At 37.1% G+C, this 21,526-nt stretch overlaps 1 protein-coding gene across 1 annotated transcript in view; it reads left to right on the top strand.

Moving 5' to 3' along the window:
* SPMIP4 (sperm microtubule inner protein 4) overlaps positions 1-21,091 on the top strand; it is a 45,390-nt gene extending 24,299 nt beyond the window's left edge. The window contains exons 5-9 of the mRNA XM_004377469.3: positions 5,386-5,567; positions 8,111-8,199; positions 15,649-15,823; positions 16,115-16,206; positions 19,169-21,091. Of these exons, the coding sequence (XP_004377526.1) occupies positions 5,386-5,567; positions 8,111-8,199; positions 15,649-15,823; positions 16,115-16,206; positions 19,169-19,984 (1,354 nt within the window). The 3' untranslated portion in view covers positions 19,985-21,091. The remainder of the gene's footprint in view (positions 1-5,385; positions 5,568-8,110; positions 8,200-15,648; positions 15,824-16,114; positions 16,207-19,168) is intronic.
* Positions 21,092-21,526: the final 435 nt, after the last annotated feature.

The raw sequence follows: 21,526 nt of genomic DNA, 5'->3' as shown, positions 1-21,526 counted from the left end.
TTGTCTGATGTATTTCTCATGATTAGATTGGAGTAATGTTGTGGGGAGGAACACCACAGAGGTCAAGTGCGATTTTTGTCACATCATATCAAGGTTACATACTATCAAACATATCACTGTTGATGTTGACCTTGATCATCTGATTGAGGTAGTGCTTGATAGGTTTCTCCACTATAAAATTATCCTTTTGTTTCCCACTTTCTATAGTGTACTCTTTGGAAGAAAGTCACTATGGGCAGCCACTCTTAAGGAGTCTGGAGTTATGCTCCACCTCCTTGAGGCGGAATATCTACATAAATTATTTGGAATTCTTCTGCATGGGAGATTCGTCTGTTCTCCATTTATTTATTTATTCACTCATTTACTCATATCACTATGGGCTCATGAATATTTACTTATACTTTGGTTTACAATCCAATACTACTATACTTTGTTGCTCATGGGTAGTCACTGGGAGCTCTTTCAGTTGGCTCCTAAATCCCTTTGTCATATCCCATCATTGTGAGGATTTTTTTTTTTTTTTTTTTTTTTTTTTTTTTTTTTTTACTAACTTTTTAGTACTACAAAATGCTCCAGGCTCATCTAGTATATTTCTTGTCCTAGTGTTAGAATCAACCATTTCTCCAAAGAGCCCTGATTCCTGGAAGAATGATACTAGAAACCAAGGTCTGAACACTAGGTGTGCTCAGTGCTAGTGGAATCTCACCAATCTTAACTGAAAATATTAAGCTGAATATTAAAAACTGTGTCTCAGTTAAAGCAAAAGACCTGCTCAGAAGGCTATTAAAGTTAAGGCCTAGTTTTTTGTTTGTTTTTTTTAAAATAACTATGTGAAGAACCCTTGTTTGGGACTTTTCAAATTGTCTTCTTAACAAGATGAAAAGTAAAGCTCTTTTTGTAGGGTTGTTTTCTCGGATTCATGTTTCTGCTTGTAGCCCATTAAGACCCATAGTCTCTTCCTTTGACCTGAACTCCTCAAACACCCCTTTCAAAGAGCTGTGTAACATCTTGGTGAAGAATAGGGTGCAGACTGAGTCCAGAGATAGCCCATAACTCTAACTGAATGATTCATAAAAAAAGAAACCCAATTCCTATGTTTAAGTATGTATATGGTTAAGTGAGTGCTTAATATCCTGCCGTTCCCTTATTATTTCCTTTCTGTTTAAGAGCTCAAAACACAAAGTGAAAAGTAATCTTTAGGAATCATTTAATAAGAACATAATTATTTTCTATATAGTCCTAATTTAAAGGCAGAAAATATATTTTGGTCACTTAATACAGTTGTACCCACAACTTGAATGGGAATGGAAACTTTATTTCAGTTTTGAAGGTAGAATTTTGCAATTTTTTTAACAAACAAAAATAACCTTTGTAGTACATATGAGAAATTGAATAAAATCTCATACATTTCTCAAGACACACACAGTCCATAGCTTTCAGGTGTTAGAGTAAAACATATTTTCCTCAATTGTTACCATATATGTTTTGTATACTATTTGCTAGGAAGTATACATTTCTAGAATCCAATGGGAATAGAATCTTTGCCTCAGTGATCCCAAATGATCAGAATTAATAAAGGCCTCACCCTGCCTTCCTACCTCCCCCACTTTTTACCTCTTCTTCAGGAAGCCAAAATCCTGGCTGCAAACTGGAGCCAGAAGATTTCAAGGCCTACATATACACATTAGGCACATTTATTTTCTATCAAGGGGTCTAGTCATCAGAAGGAAATGGCTCATGGAATTATTGTGGTTCATGTGTGTGTGCGCGTGCACGTGTGTGTGTGAAAGAGAGATTTAATATGCTTTTTACCTTTAGAACTTGTTTTCTAAATTAACAAGTTAAACTACCTTCTGGCCATGTCTCTGTAATAAAAACAAGATATAGTGAAAACAAAATTTAATGGCATTTGTTCAGGAAATTCTATCAACCATCAGATTAGTAGGAAATCAGGCCACCTTGCCCTGGCCTCTGGCCTGGTGCATATTAGTGTTCACCTCGTTGAAAGATTCTGATAAAGAATGCAGATAAAGCACTTACACAGTGCCTGGCATAGAAGTGTTTTATTGTTGTAGTTGTTGTTAACTACAATTAAAGGCAGTGCCTGCTCACTCAGCACTTGGTGTCTAATGACCTCCCAGAGTACCTACTGAGATATTTTCTGTAGACAGTGGATTGGTAAAACATTCATACCACATTTTCTTAAACTATATTCAAGTCCGTGGGAAATGGTATCAGAGAATCAGAAATCAGTCCCACTGATCCCACATCTTACCAGCTCAATCTGGCACATTCTGAGAAGAACCCAAGAGAATCAAAATGAATTTTCACATGGATAAGTTTATTAGCACATATTAAAACAATCATTAGATTTCAACTTCCTCCATAAGCAATTATATTTCAACTTACTCCACTAGCAACTCTTTCTAGTATGCTTCGTAACTAAATATATACCAATTATTGAACAGTATTTGAACCCTAGCCCTTCTATTTCACTCCTGACTGTCCTCAGAATCTCTTTTCTCCTTGTCAAGGTCCCCTGCTTCCTGACTACTCTTCCTTAAATAAGGCAAGCCCACACAGCTTTGACTGTGCAAGACTCTCCCTTAGAAAACAGACTGATATTTATACATCGAGTTGATTTTCGACTCATAGCAAGCCTGTGTGACAGAATAGAACCGCCCCATAGGGTGTTAGACTGAAGCAGATCAGATCGCCAGGTCCTTCTGCGACAGAATAGCTGGGTAGGTTCAAACTGCTAATCTTTCTGTTAACAATGGAGCATTAACTGTTGTACCGCCAGGGCTCCTGGCTTTAAACTAGACCACAGCAAACCCCATCTTTTTCTGACTTAAATAAACTGAGCACTCTCTCTATGCATACAAATATGTCCTGGCTTTATTCACACAGATGCAGCTTACTTAAACTGTAAATGCCCACTTATTTTTCAAGCAGATTTGTAAGGGCAATTAATTTGAAGGGTTCAGTTTACTATAGAATTCACTAAGTTGGAGATTGGAAAACATTTAGAACAAATGAATGTCATTTTGTAGTATATAAAATGAAGTTCATCCAGTGTTAGTTCATTGAAAGAGTAGTTACTACACAGTGCTTTTGGCCGGGGCACCACTGGACCCCAGGGAAGTCCGTTGGAGTTCAGGAGCGCCTGATCCTGTGTTCTCATGAAATCACAGCTGTGACTGTACCAGCTATCAGACCTTACACCATGCGGTGTCATAGTTGATAAGGCACTTTTTAAGCAAAGTAAATAAATCAAAAAAGTATTTAGTGACTAGCAATGAAAAAAATTCTATAACCAACTCAAAATTGTCTTCAAGTGAGAGAGTTTATGACATGGACAAGAAAACTGAATCAGTTTACACAAAAACAAAAGAAGTTAACTGGCCTCGTGGATAACTTTTGTCCAGAGCCCAGACCTCTTGTGGTATCCATAAGAGACCAGGAACTTTGCTAAGAATCTTGAATGGCTAGGTATTTCAGAGACCTCACCAAGATGCCAAGTGAATTCAATTCAGTACAGATTTGTACACATCATGCTGAGTAGGCAGGAGACACCTGGATCTGGGGCTGGGCCACCGCAACTTGTTATTTGCCAGTCAGAGGATCTGGGCTTGAAAGCGAAGCTTTCATGATACTACTTAAGATACCTTAGTGAATTTGCCATTTTTGCAGTTGGTCCATGAAGTTGTTTCTTCATGATACTTTGATTTGCATGCCATTGAGAATATATGGCAAAAACCAATGAAAAATACTTGGGATTGAAAAATATTGTACGATGGAAAAGCAGTGAGATATTTTAAAGTAAGTTTCTTATAGAAGCTATTCTCGGTATTTCACAGTCACACCGTATACAGTCATTTGTGAAAGGGAAAATTCTGTATATAACTTCTACGTTTATTTTGGCCTGGTGAACATTGACATTAAACAGCCTTCCCATTGCTTCTCTGGATTATGATTATAAAGAGTTTATAATCTTTTAAACTCCTCCTTTAGCTCTCCTCCTGTAAACACACCCAGTGCCTACACCTCTGTCACATGCAGACTTGTCACTGCGTGCCTGTGCTCTTTGGAGGTCAGAGGCCAACCTGGTCTTGCTTTTTCCTACTTTAATTTCCAATTCTATCCTGTGCACTTAGTTTAGACAGCGCCCACAAGGATTTCTTTAACTTCTGCCACGTCTCCATATGATAATAAAATTATATCCCTGTGGTCTTTTTAACTTTTTTTCCTTCCATGTCCTATTTTTGGCTTTTTTATTTCTAAACAGCACTATGTGTATCAACAGACTGTTTATTTTGTTAGTTGATTGCTTAAAGAAATAAATAGCCTGAGCTGAAAGTTCAGTGCAACTTTGTACTGCTGAAGCTGAATGCCCAAAACTGTTCCACAAATAATTGGAGTATCCTCTAATTCCCTTAAAGCAAGAAGCAGGAGTTGAAAGCAACTAGAAATTCTTCCTGTAGCATTCTAAACACTACAAAATTCAGATGTTGTCTGCTTGGTACTTTTTGTTGTTGTTGGATTTTTTTTTTTTTATTGTGGTAAATATATGTGTATATAGGGAGCAGTGGCAGTTCAGTGGCAGAATATTGGCCGTCCATGCGGGATACCTGGGTTCAATTCCTGGCCAGTGCACCTTATGCACAACCGTCACCTATGCAGTGGAGACTTGCATGTTGCTCTGATACTGAACAAGTTTCAGGAGAGCTTCCAGACTAAGATGGACTAGGAAGAAAGGCCTCTCAATGTATTTCTGAAAATTTAGCCAGTGGAAACCCCACGGATCACAATGGTCCCATCCACAACCAATCATTGGAATGGCACAGGACTAGGCAGCATTCTGTTCATTTCTGCATGAGGTCACCATGAGCCGAGAGTGAGTCGACAGCAACTAACAACAACACATGTATATGTAACAAAACATATGTCATTTCAACATTTTTACATGTACAGTTCAGTGACATGAATTATGTTCATCATCTTGTTCAACCGTCACCACTATGTTTCCAAATTTTTCCATCACTCTTAATGCTTCATATTTTTTATGCCAATTATGAAAGCATTATTTATTCCCTGATAAAGAATTCAAGTATGATTTATTTAAAAAGTAAAATTTATTTCTTATTTGTCTAGGAAAATTTCACATGTTTAATGGTATACATGGCACTTACATTCCACCAGAATGCCAATTCCATGAGCAGAGGGACTGTCTGGTTCACTGTCATATCCCAGGGACTAGAAAGGTACCTGGTGAAAGAAGGGTCCCAATACATAGCTGATGATTAATTTTTTTGACTGTACTTTTTCCATTCTGTTTTGATTTGTTTTGTTTTGCCTTGTCTTGTTTGCTCAATGAAATCTTAGAGAAATCTGCTGCCCGTATCCAGTTGAGCACCCCTACAACACCCATATCTCTCGCTGTGCCATGTTCCCGACCTTCACATCGCCCAAGGAGCTCTACACTGGCATCAAAGCACGCAGCCAACAGCCATTTCCCCCAACTGTTCCAACGAAGGCTTACGATAAAACAGTTTTGAAGACAAGAGGTAAAATGTGATTTGGAATCAGAACAATATTAATTTTTTTATTATTGGAGTTTATTCAAGAATAAAATTAAAGAAAGCAAGTAGCACAAAGGATTCAACTCATCAGTCAAGTGACTTATGTGACTCATGTGTAGATGAGTCAAGACATGTGATTCATCAGTAGATGAGGAAAGTGGTTCTCAACCATGGCTGCACTTTAGAATCAGCCCCATCACAGCCAATTTCAATCAGATTCTCTGCAGAGGCTCCTAACCTTTCTACTTTCTACACAACCTCCCATGGGAAAATCAGAAACCAGGACTTTGTGGAACTGATTATTTTTATTCTACTTATATTTTATATTTTTATTTCCTTCCTGCTCTCTCATTTCGTTTAGCTTTTTAAAATTCCATCCTAGCTCAGGTGATCAGCACAAGGGACAGTGTTCAGTTCAGCTCATTAGAGTCTGTACATGGGGATAACAGTGGAGATTAGGCTGGAAGATTCTTGTTAAAAGGAGACTCAGAAAGTAATGGGAGCAGTTCATTCAGTTCCTCTTGACAACTGACCCTCTTCTCCCAGATGCAAACCTTTGAGTCTCCTGGGATGTGTTATATTAGAGAGGATGGTAATCACATACATCAGTCATCACGTTTCTCCCACACTAGGCACTTCAGCTTTTTGTCAAGGAGGCCTACACATGTATGAAAACAGGAGAAACCTCTGGAGAAAGATTGAGGATACTAGAGAAGGGGGTAACTGAAGGTGACAGAAAAGGTACATGCTAGGCAGAGATAAGTATCTGTTGAATGAGTTTAGGCTACGAGGCAGTAAGACCCAAGAATGGCCTATGATGCAGTTCCTCTGTACATCAATACTTGGACAGAAAATATAAGAACCAAATACTACTATCATCAATATCAACTTCAGTACCTGACTAGGAAACAGTAACATTTTGAGAGACAGTATAGAGGAGTGTTAAGAGCATAGACTCTGGAGTTTAGACTGCACAGGTAGAATTTTGGCTCTGCCACTTACTCACTGTGGACCATGGGAAAGTTTCTTTGCCTCTCTGCCTTCACTTCCAAATCTGTAAAATAGGAATATTATATCTACTTCATAGATAAGTGTTTGCAGTTATTATTTTTATTACTGTACTATCATGATTCCAGTATGTGTACACCACCGAACTTTTCTGTTTAGTCCATTACCTGTCGGTCCAGTTGGCATTAGTAAAAGATGTGAAAGCTGTATCAAATATATTGACCATTTTGTATTGAGTGCCATGCCTGGTTATATTGGGGGCGGTGGTTATGGAAGCAGGTGTATGCCAAAGAACTAAGACATATGATTCCTAAACATCTGAAATTTTTGTAGCTTGTTAGGTTCACTGTCAAACTAGATTTCTTTTTCCAATATCTAATTAGAGAATTTCCAAAATTATATAAAGTACATACTGTTAGCAAGAAATCACAGAAATAGGTGTTAAATTTATTTTTAAAAAAACAAACACTTTTTTCAGTGCATGTGTAGATAATGGACTGAAGAAACAAGTTACCTGCTTGACTGATCTACCACTCTCTGGTCAGTCACTCTTAGATTTTAAAAAGACAAGTACATTTTAATAACCCTTATAAAAGATCTTTCCAAGTACAAGTACTGTGTTAGGTTTCCTACTCTTCTACTTATTTTAACTCTTCTTATTAGAAATAGGAGCCCTGGTGGCACAGTAGTTAATAGTTCAGCCGCTAACCAAAAGGTCAGTGGTTCAAATCCACCAGCCACTCCTTGGAAACCCTCTGGAGCAGTTCTACTCTGTCGTATAGGGTCACTATGAGTCGGAATCGACTCGATGGCAGTGGGTTTTTTTTGGGGGGGTGGGTATTAGAAATAAGTTGCATATAGGTTAAGAGTGCATGTTCTAAAATTAGATTGCCTAAATTTACGTTTTTTTTGGTAAACAAGCACTAACTACATTTGGAAAACTCTCAATATTAAAGTGGGGAAAAGCCAAAACAGGTAGTATAGAAATGTATTTGCTGAGTCTTTAGAGACCAGCAAGAAGATCCAGAAGATTTTCCGTAAGGATATCTCTCTCATTAACAAGAAAGGTGAAGTTATAGTGCCCCCTAGTAATGCTGGGGTGGCACAAATGGTTAAGTGCTGGATACTAACTGAAAGGTTGGTGGTTCAGACCCACCCAGACACACCTTGAAAGTAAGGCCTGGTGATCTACTTCCCGAAGATCACACCCTTGAAAACCCTATGGAGTAGTTCTACTCTGTACACGAGTCAGAACTGACTCAACAACACCTAATAAAACAATAACAGTATTGCTGAGAGCACAAGGGTCAGAGACTGTGTGTGGCCCACACTCTGCTCATTAAGAGGACAAGAATTCTAAAGCAGGTTGCAACTCAAAAGGTACAACTATACATCTATAATATGCACTAGCATTCCTCTCTACCTGATACTTGTTTCTATTTATTGTATCCATAAATCCCATTGGTTAGAAGCCTGTTCTTATTTATTCAGCATAATAATACTTTTCCTGAAATTTTCAGGTAATCCTTATAGATACGAACTGGTTGATTTTCCCTCGGATTCAAAGAAGAAAGCCTTGACTTGGCCTGGTCAGGGTGTATATTATGATGTAAGTATCTTTTTAAATGTGTGTTTAAAGCAAAGTAAAAAATATTTTTACCCAATAATTTTATAAACACCCAAAATATAGACTTTTTATTTTCTATCCAGATGAAAAATTTGAGATTTTAACTGTGATTTGGGTTTTTTATTTTTTTTATTTTCTTAGCTGATTTCATGTACTTTTGACAGTTATTTAACAGTTCCACAGTTACCTAAAAAAAAAGGTTCCCCCAGAAAGATGATGGAGGAGGACTGTGTTTCCCCTATGTGTTCCCCCAAACTTATTCTTGTGATTCATACTATATCAAATAACTCTAAAGATGCATACAGTAAATGGGAGATTTTCAGAAAGATTTACAAGCTATTGCACATTGTTGTGATTGTCCCAACCATTATTAATATATTTGTGTTAAGTGAAAAATAAAAGAAAATAAAACAATAGCTACCATTTATTAAGAAATTGCTACATGCTAACCACTTCAGATATACTGTGTCATTTAGCCTTTAAAACAACCACATATGGTTAATGTATCAACATTCGCATTGTATAGATAAGTAAACTGAGGCTCAGAGAGCTGGTGAGTACCTCATGAACACAGAACTCAGGTTTGTGAGACTCCACTCTCTACTCTTAACCTCTGTTCTGCAACTCCACGTGAATAAAAAGATAAAGTTTTAAATCACGAAGGAAAATAGTTACTAACATTTATTGACCAGTTACTTTATGAGAGGCAGTGCCAAGTATTTCCCTCTTAGTATCTCCTTGCATCCAACAACCTATATAGTAAGCAAACAATAATTGTGGAAGGTTGGAAACATGTAAATTTTACCTAGAAAGACCACTGTGGCATGCCAGAGTGTGGTCACTGCAATGTCACATAATTACCTATACAGTAGGCAATTTCCTGTTTCTTTAAAAAAAAAAAAAAAAGTTATACATCAAGAAGAATCCTCACTGGACCAGATGGCTTCACTGGGGAATTCTATCAAACATTTAGAGAAGAATTGACACCAATACTGTTTAAACTCCTTCAAAATATAGAGAAGGAAGGAATACTCCCTAATTCATTCAGTGAAGCAAATATAACCCTGATACCCAAACCAGACATAGACACCACAAGAAAAGAAAACTATAGGCCAATATCTCTTATGAATATAGATGCAAATCCTCAACAAAATACAAGTGAACAGAATCCAACAGCATATTTAAAAAGTCATACACCATGACAAGTGGGATTTATTCCAGGAATGCAGGGATAGTACAACATTAGAAAATCAATCAGTGTAATACACATCAATAGAACAAAGGAAAAGAACCACATGATCATCTCTATGGATGCAGAAAAAGCATTTGATAAAATCCAACACCCTTTCTTGATGAAAACCCTAAAGAAGATTGGAATAGAAGGGAAATTCCTCAATATTATTCAGGGCATACATGAAAAGCCAACAGCCAACATTATAGGTAATGGAGAAAGACTGAGAGCTTTCCCCTTGAAATTAGGAACAAGACAAGGGTGCCCGCTCTCACCACTTATATTCAATATTGTATTAGAAGTCCTAGCCAGAGCAATAAGACAATAAAAAGAAACAAAAGGTGCCCATATTGGAAAAGAAAGTAAAATTATCTCTATTCACAGATGATATGAGCCTATATATAGAAAATTCCCAAGAGTCCACAAGAAAACTTCTAGAGCTAATAGAGAAATTTAGCAAAGTTGCAGGGTACAAGGTCAACAAATAAAAATCAGTTGGGTATCTATACACCAGCAAAGGGGAATCTAAAAGGGAAATTAGGGAAACAATTCCATTTATAGTACCACCTAAGAGAATACAATACCTAGGAATAAATTTGACCAGGGATGTGAAGGACTTATACAATGAAAACTATAAAATACTGCTGAAACAGATTAAAGAAGACTTAAATAAATGGAAAGATGTTACGTGTTCATGGATTGGAAGAGTTAATATTGTTAAGATGTCTGTACTACCCAAAGTGATCTATAGATTCAACACAATTCCAACAGCCTTCTTTACATAAATAGAAAAACCGATCCTCAACTTTATATGGAATGGCAAGAGGCCCCATATAGCTAAAACAGTGTTGAAAGAGAAGAACAAAGTAGGGGGACTCATACTTCCTGATTTGAAAACATACTATTCAACTACAGTAATCATAACAGCCTGGTTCTGGTATAATAATAGACATATGGACCAATGGAATAGAATTGAGAGCTAAGAAATAAACCCATGCATCTGTGGTCAACTGATTTTTGACAGGGGTACTAAGTCCATTCAATGGGGAAAGACAAATCTGTTCAATAAATGGTGCTGGGAAGATTGAATCTCCACCTGCAGAAAAATTAAATAGGATCTATGCCTCACACCATACACAAAAACAAATTCAAAATGTATTAAGGACCTAAGTATGCAAACTAAAACCATAAAATTCCTAAAAGAATAAGCAGGGGCAACGCTGTCAGGCCTAGCTTTCAGCAATGGATTATCTAATATAGTAACAAAAGCACAGACGGCAAAAGACAAAATAAATAAATGGGGCCTCATAAAAATTTAAAACTTTTGTTCGTCAAAAGACTTTACCAAAAAAAGTGAAAAAACGAGCTACTGACTGGGATAGTATCTTCAGAAACCACATATCCGAGAAGAATCTAATAACCAAAATATATATAAAACTTTGACAGCTTAACAACAAAAAGACAAATAACCCAATCATAAAATGGGCAGAAGACTTACTTGAATAGACATTTCACCAAAGAGGACATTCCATTGGCCACCAAACACGTGAAAAGATGCTCAACGTCATTAGCCACCAAAGAGATGCACATCAAAACCACAATGAGATACCATTTCACTCCCACTAGGATAGCTAAGATTAAAAAAAAAAAAACCAAACCACAGAAAATAACAGATGTTGATGAGGATGTGGAGAAATTGGAAAACTTATCCATTGCTGGTGGAAATGCAAAATGGTACAGCTGTTGTGGAAAACAGTCTGGTGGTTCCTCAGAAAACTACCATATGACTCAGCAATTCCACTCCTAGGGATATACTCAGAAGACTTGAAAGCAGAGACTTTAAAAGAGGCTTGTTGGTGGGAATGTAAAATTTCCAACCACTTTGGAAATCAATTTGGCACTTCCTTGAAAAGCTAGAAATAGAAGTGCCATACGATCCAGCAATCCCACTCCTTGGAATACATCCTAGAGAAATAAGAGCCGTCACACGAGTAGATATATGCACACCCATGTTCACTGCAGCACTGTTCACGATAGCAAAAAGATGGAAACAACCTAGGTGCCATCAACGGATGAATGGATAAATTATGGTATATTCACACAATGGAATACTACGCAACGATAAAGAACAACGATGAAGCTGTGAAACATAACAGGGAGGAATCTGGAGGGCACTGTGCTGAGTAAATTTAGTCAGTCACAGAAGGACAAATATTGTGTAAGACCACTATTATAAGAACTCAAGAAAAGGTTTAAACACAGAAGAAAACATTCTTCGATGGTTACGAGGAGGGGGAAGGAGGGTGAGGGTTATTCACTAACTAGATAGTAGATAAGAATTATCTTAGGTGAAGGGAAGGACAGCACACAATACAGGGGAAGTCAGCACAACTGGACGAAACCCAAGCTAACTAAGAAGTTTCCTGAATACAATCAAACACTTCGAGGGGCAGAGTAGCAGGGGCAGGGGTCTGGGGACCATGCTTTCAGGGGACATCTGGGTCAATTGGCATAACAAAGTTTATCAAGAAAATGTTCTGCATTCTACTTTGGTGAGTGGCGTCTGGGGTCTTAAAAGCTTGCAAGCGGCCATCTAAGATGCAACAATTGGTCCCAACCACCTGGAGTAAAGGAGAATGAAGAGAACACCAAAGACACAAGGAAAGATTAGCCCGAGACAGAAAGGGCCACATAAACCAGAGACTTCATCAGCCTGACACCAGAAGAACTAGATGGTGTCCGGCTACCACCAACGACCTCCCTGTCAGGGAACACAAAAGAGAGTCCCTGATGGAGCAGGAAAAAGGTGGGATGCAGAACTCAAATTCTAGTGAAAAGACCAGACTTAATGGTTGAATGAGACTGGAGGAACCCCGGAAAGCATGGCCCCTGGACTCTGTCAGCCCAGAACTAAATCAATTTCTGAGGCCAACTCTTTAGACAAAGATTGGCCTGGACTGTGGGACGTAAAATGATACTCATGAAGCGGGTGCTTCTTAGCTCAAGTAAATGCGTGAGACCAAATGGGCAGCTTCTGTCTGGAGGTGAGATGAGAAGGCAGAGAGGGTTAGGAGCTGGTTGAGTGGACATGGGAAATCATGGGTGGAAAGGAGGAGTGTGCTGTCACAGTATGGGGAGAGCAATTAGGATCACACAACAATGTATGTATAAATTTTTGTATAAGAGACTAACTTGAAATGTAAACTTTCACTTAAACTACAATAAAAAAAAAAGAAAAATATCATTGTATGAATGACTGAATAAATAAAAGGTGAATGAATACCAAAAAAAAAAAAAGACTTGTACACCAGTGTTCATTGAAGAACTATCCACAACAGCCAAAAGGTGGAAACAACCTAAATGCCCATCAACAGATGAATAGATAAACAAAATGTGGTACATGCATACAATGAAATACTACTCAGCCAGTTGGAGAAATGAAGTCTTGGTACATGCTACAGTATGAGTGGAGCTTGAAGACATTATTATGCTGAGCAAAATAAGCCAATCACAAAAGGACAAATATTGTTATGACCTCACTTATATAAAAAGACAAGAAAAGGCAAATGTGTAGAGACCAAAGTTTATTAGTGGTTACCAGGGGCGGGAGGGTGAGGGAAAAGGAGGGTTAACGGTGATGGAAAAATTGCATTACGGGTAGGGTTGCATAGCCGATTATTGTAATTGCTGTCAATAAATTGTACACCTGTAAAAGTTGAATTGGCAAAAGTTGTGTGATAGATATATTTACAACAACAAAAAAGAGTAGCTGCTGAGGCCGCTTATGTACAATCAAACACCTTATAGAATTTTGTTCCTTCGTTTGGAGGTTCAGGATCATGGTTTCATGGGACATCCCAGGTAATGTGCTAGGTGCTACTGTTCTACCTCTTAGTTCATTGTGTAGTGCCTGGGATCTTAAAAGCTTACAAGCAACCATCCAAGGCACAACTGATCTCTATTCACCTGGAGCAACAGAGGAAGAAGGAGAGTCAGGAATAGCAGGAGCATATGGAATGTGTGACTAATTGCCTCCATGAACAACTGCCTCCTTTGCCATGAGAACGGAAGAACTGGATGGTGCCTGGCTACCATTACTGAACATTTTTAATTGAAGATTCCATAGAAGAATCCTGATCAAAAGGGAGAAAATACAGAACAAAATTTAAAATTCCCATGGAATCCGTACTTTCCAGAACCATGGAGGCTGGATGAACCCCTGAAACTATTGCCCTGAGATAATCTTTAAACCTTAAACCAAAAATATTCCCTGAAGTCATCTTAAAACTGAACAATAGTTTAGCTTAACTAGTAAAAAAGGTCTTCCTTGAGCATTATGTTCTTCTAAGAACTATCTATATGGAATCAAATTGACAACAGCAACTCAAAAGATTAGATGGGAACACTAGGGGGCAGTCAGTTTATGTTAATGAGGAACAACTCAGAAAAAGAGGATGAGAATGGTTGTACAACTCAAAGAATATAATCAATGTCACTATATTGTATATGTGGAAACTGTTGAATTGGTATATGGTTTGCTGTGTATATTCTCAACAAAACACAATTTTTTTTTTTTTAATCCTTAAAGAATCATCTGCTTCACTGGATCTTTCATTCCTTCAAGCAAAATCTATATCTAGGCAACCCAGAAATACCATAAAACCTGTGAAAGCCAGAACCTGTGTTAAGGCAGAAACCTGTCAGAGAAGGAACATTCAAGTATTTTCCACTAATAGAGAACTATAGAAAAGTGATAAGACTGTACCTATCAAGGGCAGAAAACTTGTAAGACCCGGAAAAACAAGGCTTTCACAGGTTTCACTGTATACGAAGTTATTCTAGAGACCACTCCATCGTTAAACATGTTCTTATAGCCAAAATCTCCAGCTCTGTAGTTTAGTTTCTTCTTTCAATTTCTCTCATTTCTACCTACTCATTAAAATTCTGCTTTCTTCATTCCACACCCTTCTCAACAATCTTGAAAGTTCCCCTTTACCTAAATGTAAACCCAGATGCTCTAACTGAGCTACAAGGACCCTTCACCATCTGGCCGTCCTCTCCCGGAGCCTGGCTCTACTCACGGGTCCTTGAACACAGGTCCACCCTTTTTCAACTCTTCTTCTATTTCCCAGTCCTGGAATGCCCTCCCCTCAGGGCCTCTCTGCTCATCTAAAGCTTACTAATTTTTTGAAGGCTCAGCTCAACTCTCATTGTTTCTGTGTATAGTAGTAAGAGAATCAAGTCAGGAGCCCTAAATTCTAGTTTGTCCCCTATCTGCCATTTACTCTAAGTGATATTAGGCATACTGCTTTCTTCTCTGAGCTTCAATCATAAAAATTTATCTTTATAATTTCAGTAAAATCTGTCTACGAACTTCACAGGTTATGAAGATTAACTGAGATATAAAAGCACCCTGAAAACTAGAAAATGGTATAATTTATAAGGCATTATTACACCAGCAGAAGTGATTTTTCCCTCTTCTGACTTTCTACAACACTTACCGACTATAACCAATAATTTCCACAGGTATTCTGTATCTCCTCAACTAAATTACAAGCTCTTTGAGACCAGAATATTTTATAATGTGTATATCCCCTACAGTGCTTTTGTATATACATATTTTTGACTGATGTATTCTTCTTCTCTCTAATGATTAATCTCACTTTCTTAATATTCTAATTTGGTCTTAATTTCCAACCTTCAGTCATTCTTAGAGCTCATCCCTGACCTTAATCAAGTTTTCGACTTTCCTGGATGAAAAACTAAAAATAAAATAGATACTGAGCTTGATGGGAACACCTCATGACTCAAGTAGTGTCATTTCAGGCAGGGAAGGAGAAGTAGGAGGCACAAAATTTTGGCTAAACTTACCCCAAAGAGTACCTAGGAGTCCTCTGAATCGCTAATAAAACATCACAGAAGGTAATATGTTTCCAGGGACATTTCTTGAATGTACATTATCAGAGTCTCTGGTAAGGCAAAAGACTTATAGAAAGAACCTTATTGTTTCATTGATTAAAATATTGCATTTAACTCTAAATATGGCTACAGTTGGCAGAATGTTAGTAATTAATGAAGAAACAGTATCTGACTTCACCCTAGAATTCCTTTGCCCCCTTTCCTGCTGAGATAACGTAACAGATAGACCTTTATTCTACTAGATGACATTAATAGCAATAATCTTTATGTTCATATTCTAGTTTCCTAAATGTGTTGAGAAAAATAAGCCAGTGTTCTACCCAAAACCTCCTAAAACCTTCGCTCCTAACACTTCTTTAAATTCGTGGGATCCTATTAACTCTCTAAAAGAAGCCAACATACAAAGAAATCTTGAGAGGTCCCACTGGATCACTTCGTACACTCATGATTTTACAGGTATGACTTCACTTTAAAATAAGTAAAAAGAACAAAACAGGAATATTTAACAAATAATTTTACAAGCTTTCATCCTCTGATATTGTTTCCTGTTTCTCAGTCTATGCACTAATAAGAATTAAGGTGGATAGTAAGCTTCTCTTAGTGGGTAGCTGGGGGTAGGGTAGGTTTTCACTTCATTGGTTCTCATTATACTACAAAGGGTATGGGTATGTTTTCCTATAAAAGGTAATTTAAATGCCATTCTTCATTTCCTCTAACAGAATAATAAGACATAATGTTTCCATTAAGGTCTAGGGTCCATGAATCCCCTTGAACTGGATGATTACCATGAAAAGGAGGTAGCCGACTTAACTGGACAGATAGAATTTGACCCAGAGCCTGTAAGTAATTGCAGTCAACTCTCAGTTATTTATAGGGGGCAAGTATCCAGGTGCTGGGCTCCTTTTTGCTTTGCCCACTTTTTATTTGATTCATGATATAATAGGGAAATTTTTACTCATTTTAAAAGTTAATCCTGAACTGATGTGAACTGGTTTGAATACCCTTGCCCACTATTTGGAAGAACAAGAAAGGTGTCTTTTCCTCCTCACAGTGCTGCTTTTACAGATTTTCTACTATGCTACTGTTGCTTAAATAACTTACAAAGGAATTGTTTTACAAAAATAGAGCTTAATTATTAATTTAATGAGATTCTTAATATAGTCTGTGAATCTTTGCATATTTGTATGTCTTGTACATTACCATTGCTTTTGAAGAGATAAAGGCTTCCTCCTGATCTCCACAATAATTGAGAGTTGGCTGAATTACAATGAAAAGCCAATAAATTCTCTGCAAATAGCAATAGGTATTTCTTAACTGATTATCTGAAATGGCCTGAACAAAATTATCAAGCCCTTTAGTGGAAGAAGTGATAATCTGGTTGCTTAATTATGTAAATGAAATGAAATTACCTATAGTACGCGTATATGTTGTTTTATTTGGGGCCTAAACTTTATCCTCTAAAACTACAAAATTATCAAAACAAAATTAATATTTTCAAAGATGTAAATTGTGCAAAGACACATAAAAAACAGCTAAGATTACTTCAGTATCAGGTTTTTTTCTAAATTGAGCTGAACACATTCATTTTACATTAGCATCAGTATTTCCTAAGGTGATATAAAATCATAGAACCAGAAGTAGTTCCATAGACCGTGCTTTATCATTCACTGAAGAGTTTTTAATTTTCTTTATCTTTCACTTGCAACAAGAACTTTCTAAGGCTATAAAATATTATATGTATACTCTGACATTGTCAGGTGTATTCAGTAAACTGTCCAGATTTCCAGATTTGACCCTGTAGGGTCTAGCTACTCAGGAAGTAGCTTTATTATTTTTTTTACAAAGAAATACATGTAGAGTTATAAAAAGTATGCTTCCCAAGTATATGCAACATTATTGTGTAAGTAAATCAACACTTAAATATTGACAAATAACAAGATAAAATACACCTAAAAGAGTTTGATATTCAAAAGAAAGTTTCAGTAAATCTTGTGGGTCTCTGACTGAAACATAAATAATGGACTCTGGGAAGCTAATGAAAATTTCTTTTGTAGTAAAATAAAATGAAGTTCCTAAAAACTGCTTCTTGCACAAAGAGATATCATCAAAGTAGGATATATGCTAAGCCCTATCCTTTTTTACGATAAACTTAACCAAGCATTTCAAAGAGCTAGGTGGTTTTATTTTTCCTTCATAGTATCTACCCAAACCTGATTAGCCAAAGGTTAGAGCAAATTCCTTAATAATTCAGTATGGAAACTCATCTAACTACAAACAGATTAGTCTCTAAAACAGTGTTCCTAAATCCATTTTTTTTGTACGTCCAAGCTCTGGTTATTATTTTCTCATCACTTTCATTTCTGTTATCTCTGCTGTCAATTCCATCATCATCATACATTCATTCCTTTTTAGGTTTTTTAATTATTATTTTTATTAACATTATTATAAAAATTTCAAACATATACAAAAGTGGAAATAATTTTACAGTTTACACCCATTTACTCACCACTTAGATTCTACCATTTTACTCTGGTTTAAGGATCCCTGGTGGTGCAGTAATTAAGCATTCGGCTGCTAACTGAAAGGTCAGTGGTTCGGACCCACCAGCCACTCCGTGGGAGAAAGATGTGGCAGTCTGCTTCCACAAAGATTACAGCTTTGGAAACCCTGTGGGGCAGTTCTACTCTCCTACAGGGTCGCTACGAGTCAGAATCGACTCAACGGCAGTGGGTTTTTGTTATATTTGTTTCATCACATGATCCATCCATCTTTCTGTTGTTCTATCCATCCATCAATCCACTCTATTTTTTTATGCATTTCAGAGTAAATTGCAGATATTAGTATACTTCACCCCTAAACATTTCAGCATGCATATCATTAATCAGAGTTCAAGATTTGTTTGTGGTTTTTTTCTTTGAAGGTAAAATTTCCATTCAATGAAATTGTACATATCTGAAGTGTACATTCACATAGTTTTGACAAACGCATACACCTTTGTAACCTAAACCCCTATCAAGATAAAGAACCATCATCCCAGCACGTTCCCTTGTGCCCCTCCCCAGTCATCTCCTTCTCTCCTCCCCGTGCCAGACATATGTCTGTTAATAGCACTTTGAATACACTCACTGCTTTTTGCGGTCACCAGACATGATTAATAATATTTATAAAACGCCTCAAAAAGAAGCACAGACAGGACAAACTGCCCTCAGACCAATGTTTCTCAAAACATAATGAGCACATCACCTGCCTCAGCACCACCCGAGGTACTTCTTAAAAATGCAGATTTCTGAGCACCACTGCAAGCCTTCTGAATCATAATCTCAGAGAGTCAGGCCTAGGAATCTCATTTTCTGCCAACTTCAAAGGTGATTCTGATTCAACCAAGGTTAAAGAACCCTCTGCCTTGGCCTAATAAAGGCGGCTTTGGCTGAGATTTAAATAACTGCACATTACTTTTAACATCATGAGTTGGTGATGGGTAGAAGTTTTGTTCCAGTGATTATGTCTTTGGGAGTTTGAAAGCAATGAGTTCCTACATAAACGAGCTTCTCTATAGATAAATAAGAAATGTGCTTTTTCCATCTGAGCAAAAACCAGTAGAGGAGATAAACATATGTTTATTACCACCGAAATTTCAATAGTCTTTAAATAACTATCAAAGAACATCACAATGTGCTCTCCTACACCATCCCTTGTTTACTCAGTGAAAATGGGTATGACTTTTGATCTGTCATTTGTAGCAACATCCTCAAAATGCCAGATTTATTAATTGATTTTCTTCTTCTTATCCCACCACCACAGCAAGAAAAATTCCATCCTGTCTTAAAACCCGTCAGACCCTTGGAAGGACGAATTGCCAGACTAATTCATGACCAACGTCCTCTGGAGGCTACTGTCCAAGAAAAACCACCTTCCTGTCCAGATTGTACCCCTACAGTTTTGTGTACTTTTCACAGCTTTATACCCAGTTCTGAAGAAATGAGGGCACTTAGTGGTAACACACGGGCCAGCATGACCCATAAAAACCAGGACGCTGAAGAGAAGATTAAGGAAGAACAAAGCTTGCTATCTACTTATGCACTTCCATCTTGTTACCCAACAAAAGAGCTGACTGACATATATGACATAAAACCATTTCCAAAAGTCACAGATACTAAAAAGACAGAAGATTTGTACTGGAGACAGCTGGCATTAAAACCCCAACCTATACCTTACGCTAAAGCAAACAATTACATTCACTATGAACATTTTAAATCTGACCAGTATACTATGTGTCAAGATCCTACTAGCCTTAGTAAGCCTGGTATTTTACAGAATAAACAAGGCACAGCAGCCTTCACCTTAGAACAGGTTTTCGGTAAGCCAGAAGAACATCAGTTGGCTTTGAACATGGAAAACAGCGAAGAAACAAGACCTATTCTGGGTTGGATTCCTAGAGTTGGAGTGGCCAAGCCTCAGACCAATCTGCTGGACCTTAAGAACTCTTTTTCAAAATCCGGTGTACGAAAACATTTCCATAAATCAATTCTAGATGACCATAAAGACCTCAGGGATAAGGAGCATTCAGGGATGAAACACCAATTCTATGGCCATAATTCCTATTATTTCTACAATTGAGATTTTCATGCATTCCTTCAAAATCCATCCTCTTGCAAGAAAAGAAAACAATATAACAGAATTTCCTTCTTCTTGCTGGATTCTGTTTTCAAGATAAGCCATAATGCCCTGGTTAATGAAGTTTATGTTTTCAGGAATTTAAGTTAGGATCTGGTCAGAGGAACCCAGAAAAGGTGATGTTCTGACTTCTTGAAAAGTTTAACAATTTGGCAATAAAATATTAGAACTAGAAAATTTATAGTCTTTAATCTCATTTTCAAATTGTATCCACGAACATTTTCCAAAATCATGAAAAGCAATGTGTACAACAAAGCCTACATCATTTTACAAGAATGAAAATTTGAGAAAACTCAAATACCCAATAATTGTCAGATGCCTATACAAACTACAGTACTTTAATAAAATAAATATGTGAACACTATCCCTTTATGTAAATGATTATACGAAATAACTTAGGTGGAAAAGACAAAACTCAAGTGCCCAGTTAACTGAAGGATGGGCAACTGTACAAACTATATTATAAAATAAATATGTGGACCATGTCCATTTATGTAAATGGGTAGACAAAATAATAGTAAGTGGAAAAGAAGAAACCCAGAATGCTCTGTATGCACACATTACAACTGAAATAAGTTGGGTATGTTTCCTTCCCTTTAACCTGATAGAGAAGAGAAACAACCATTTCTTTAATGAATATAAAATTATTTTATTGTGAAGATCTAGCAATGGCTTTAATTAGTAACTGGTGAGTTCTAATTGTTGCAGGAAAGAATAGTTTAATATCAGTTATTCTAAAGCCTAAATCATTATTTTTGAAAGGTGTCCACCAAGAGTTTAGCTAACCACCAGATGCAAATCAACTCATTTTACTGAGCTGGGAGGTACATTTCACACATAGTTTATTATGGAAAGTTCATGAAGAATTCTATGAGTGTCTTATTGAGATTTCTTTTTCTTGTTTTATGACCAACATGTTGTTTGATTACATCCTCTTTAAAACTATTCTTGGCTAAAGTTATGGAATTTTTCCCAAACTGCATTCTGTGCCGCACTAGTTCCGAGAAATTTATGTGTTATGGGAGGTAAAAAGTTACATAGTAAAATAACAGTGGGGAAAACGGGGGGCAACAAAGCCAATTATGTGACTTGATCACAGGATTCTTCATAGCCTTTAATATGTAATGTACATTGGAAATGTCCAAGGTGACAAAGATATACACATTTCTCAAACTAATTTGACCCTTTTATCATACAGCATATTATTGGACTAGAATTCCAAAGAACAGACTAGAAGATGGCAGCTCTGCAGTGTAGGAGGAGTTTGGGGTTTTAACTGCACATTTTTCCCTGGGTTGCAGGGATGAAGAATTATATTCAGATTTATGGGTATTCACTCTGCCCACCTCCATGCAGAGGTGGCCCAGCCTTCTCTTCAGACATCCTGGTCATTCTCCTCAACTTTCCTAAGAGGATGTCAGCCCTATTCCTAATTCTGCTGATTGATAAGGCTAATGGGTCTAGTCTATTTGATGACAGAGAATA

This window comes from Trichechus manatus, unplaced genomic scaffold (genome assembly GCF_000243295.1).
Source record: "Trichechus manatus latirostris isolate Lorelei unplaced genomic scaffold, TriManLat1.0 scaffold00050, whole genome shotgun sequence".
Classification (NCBI taxonomy): Eukaryota; Metazoa; Chordata; class Mammalia; order Sirenia; family Trichechidae; genus Trichechus; species Trichechus manatus.
This window is presented reverse-complemented; position numbering and strand designations above follow the sequence as displayed.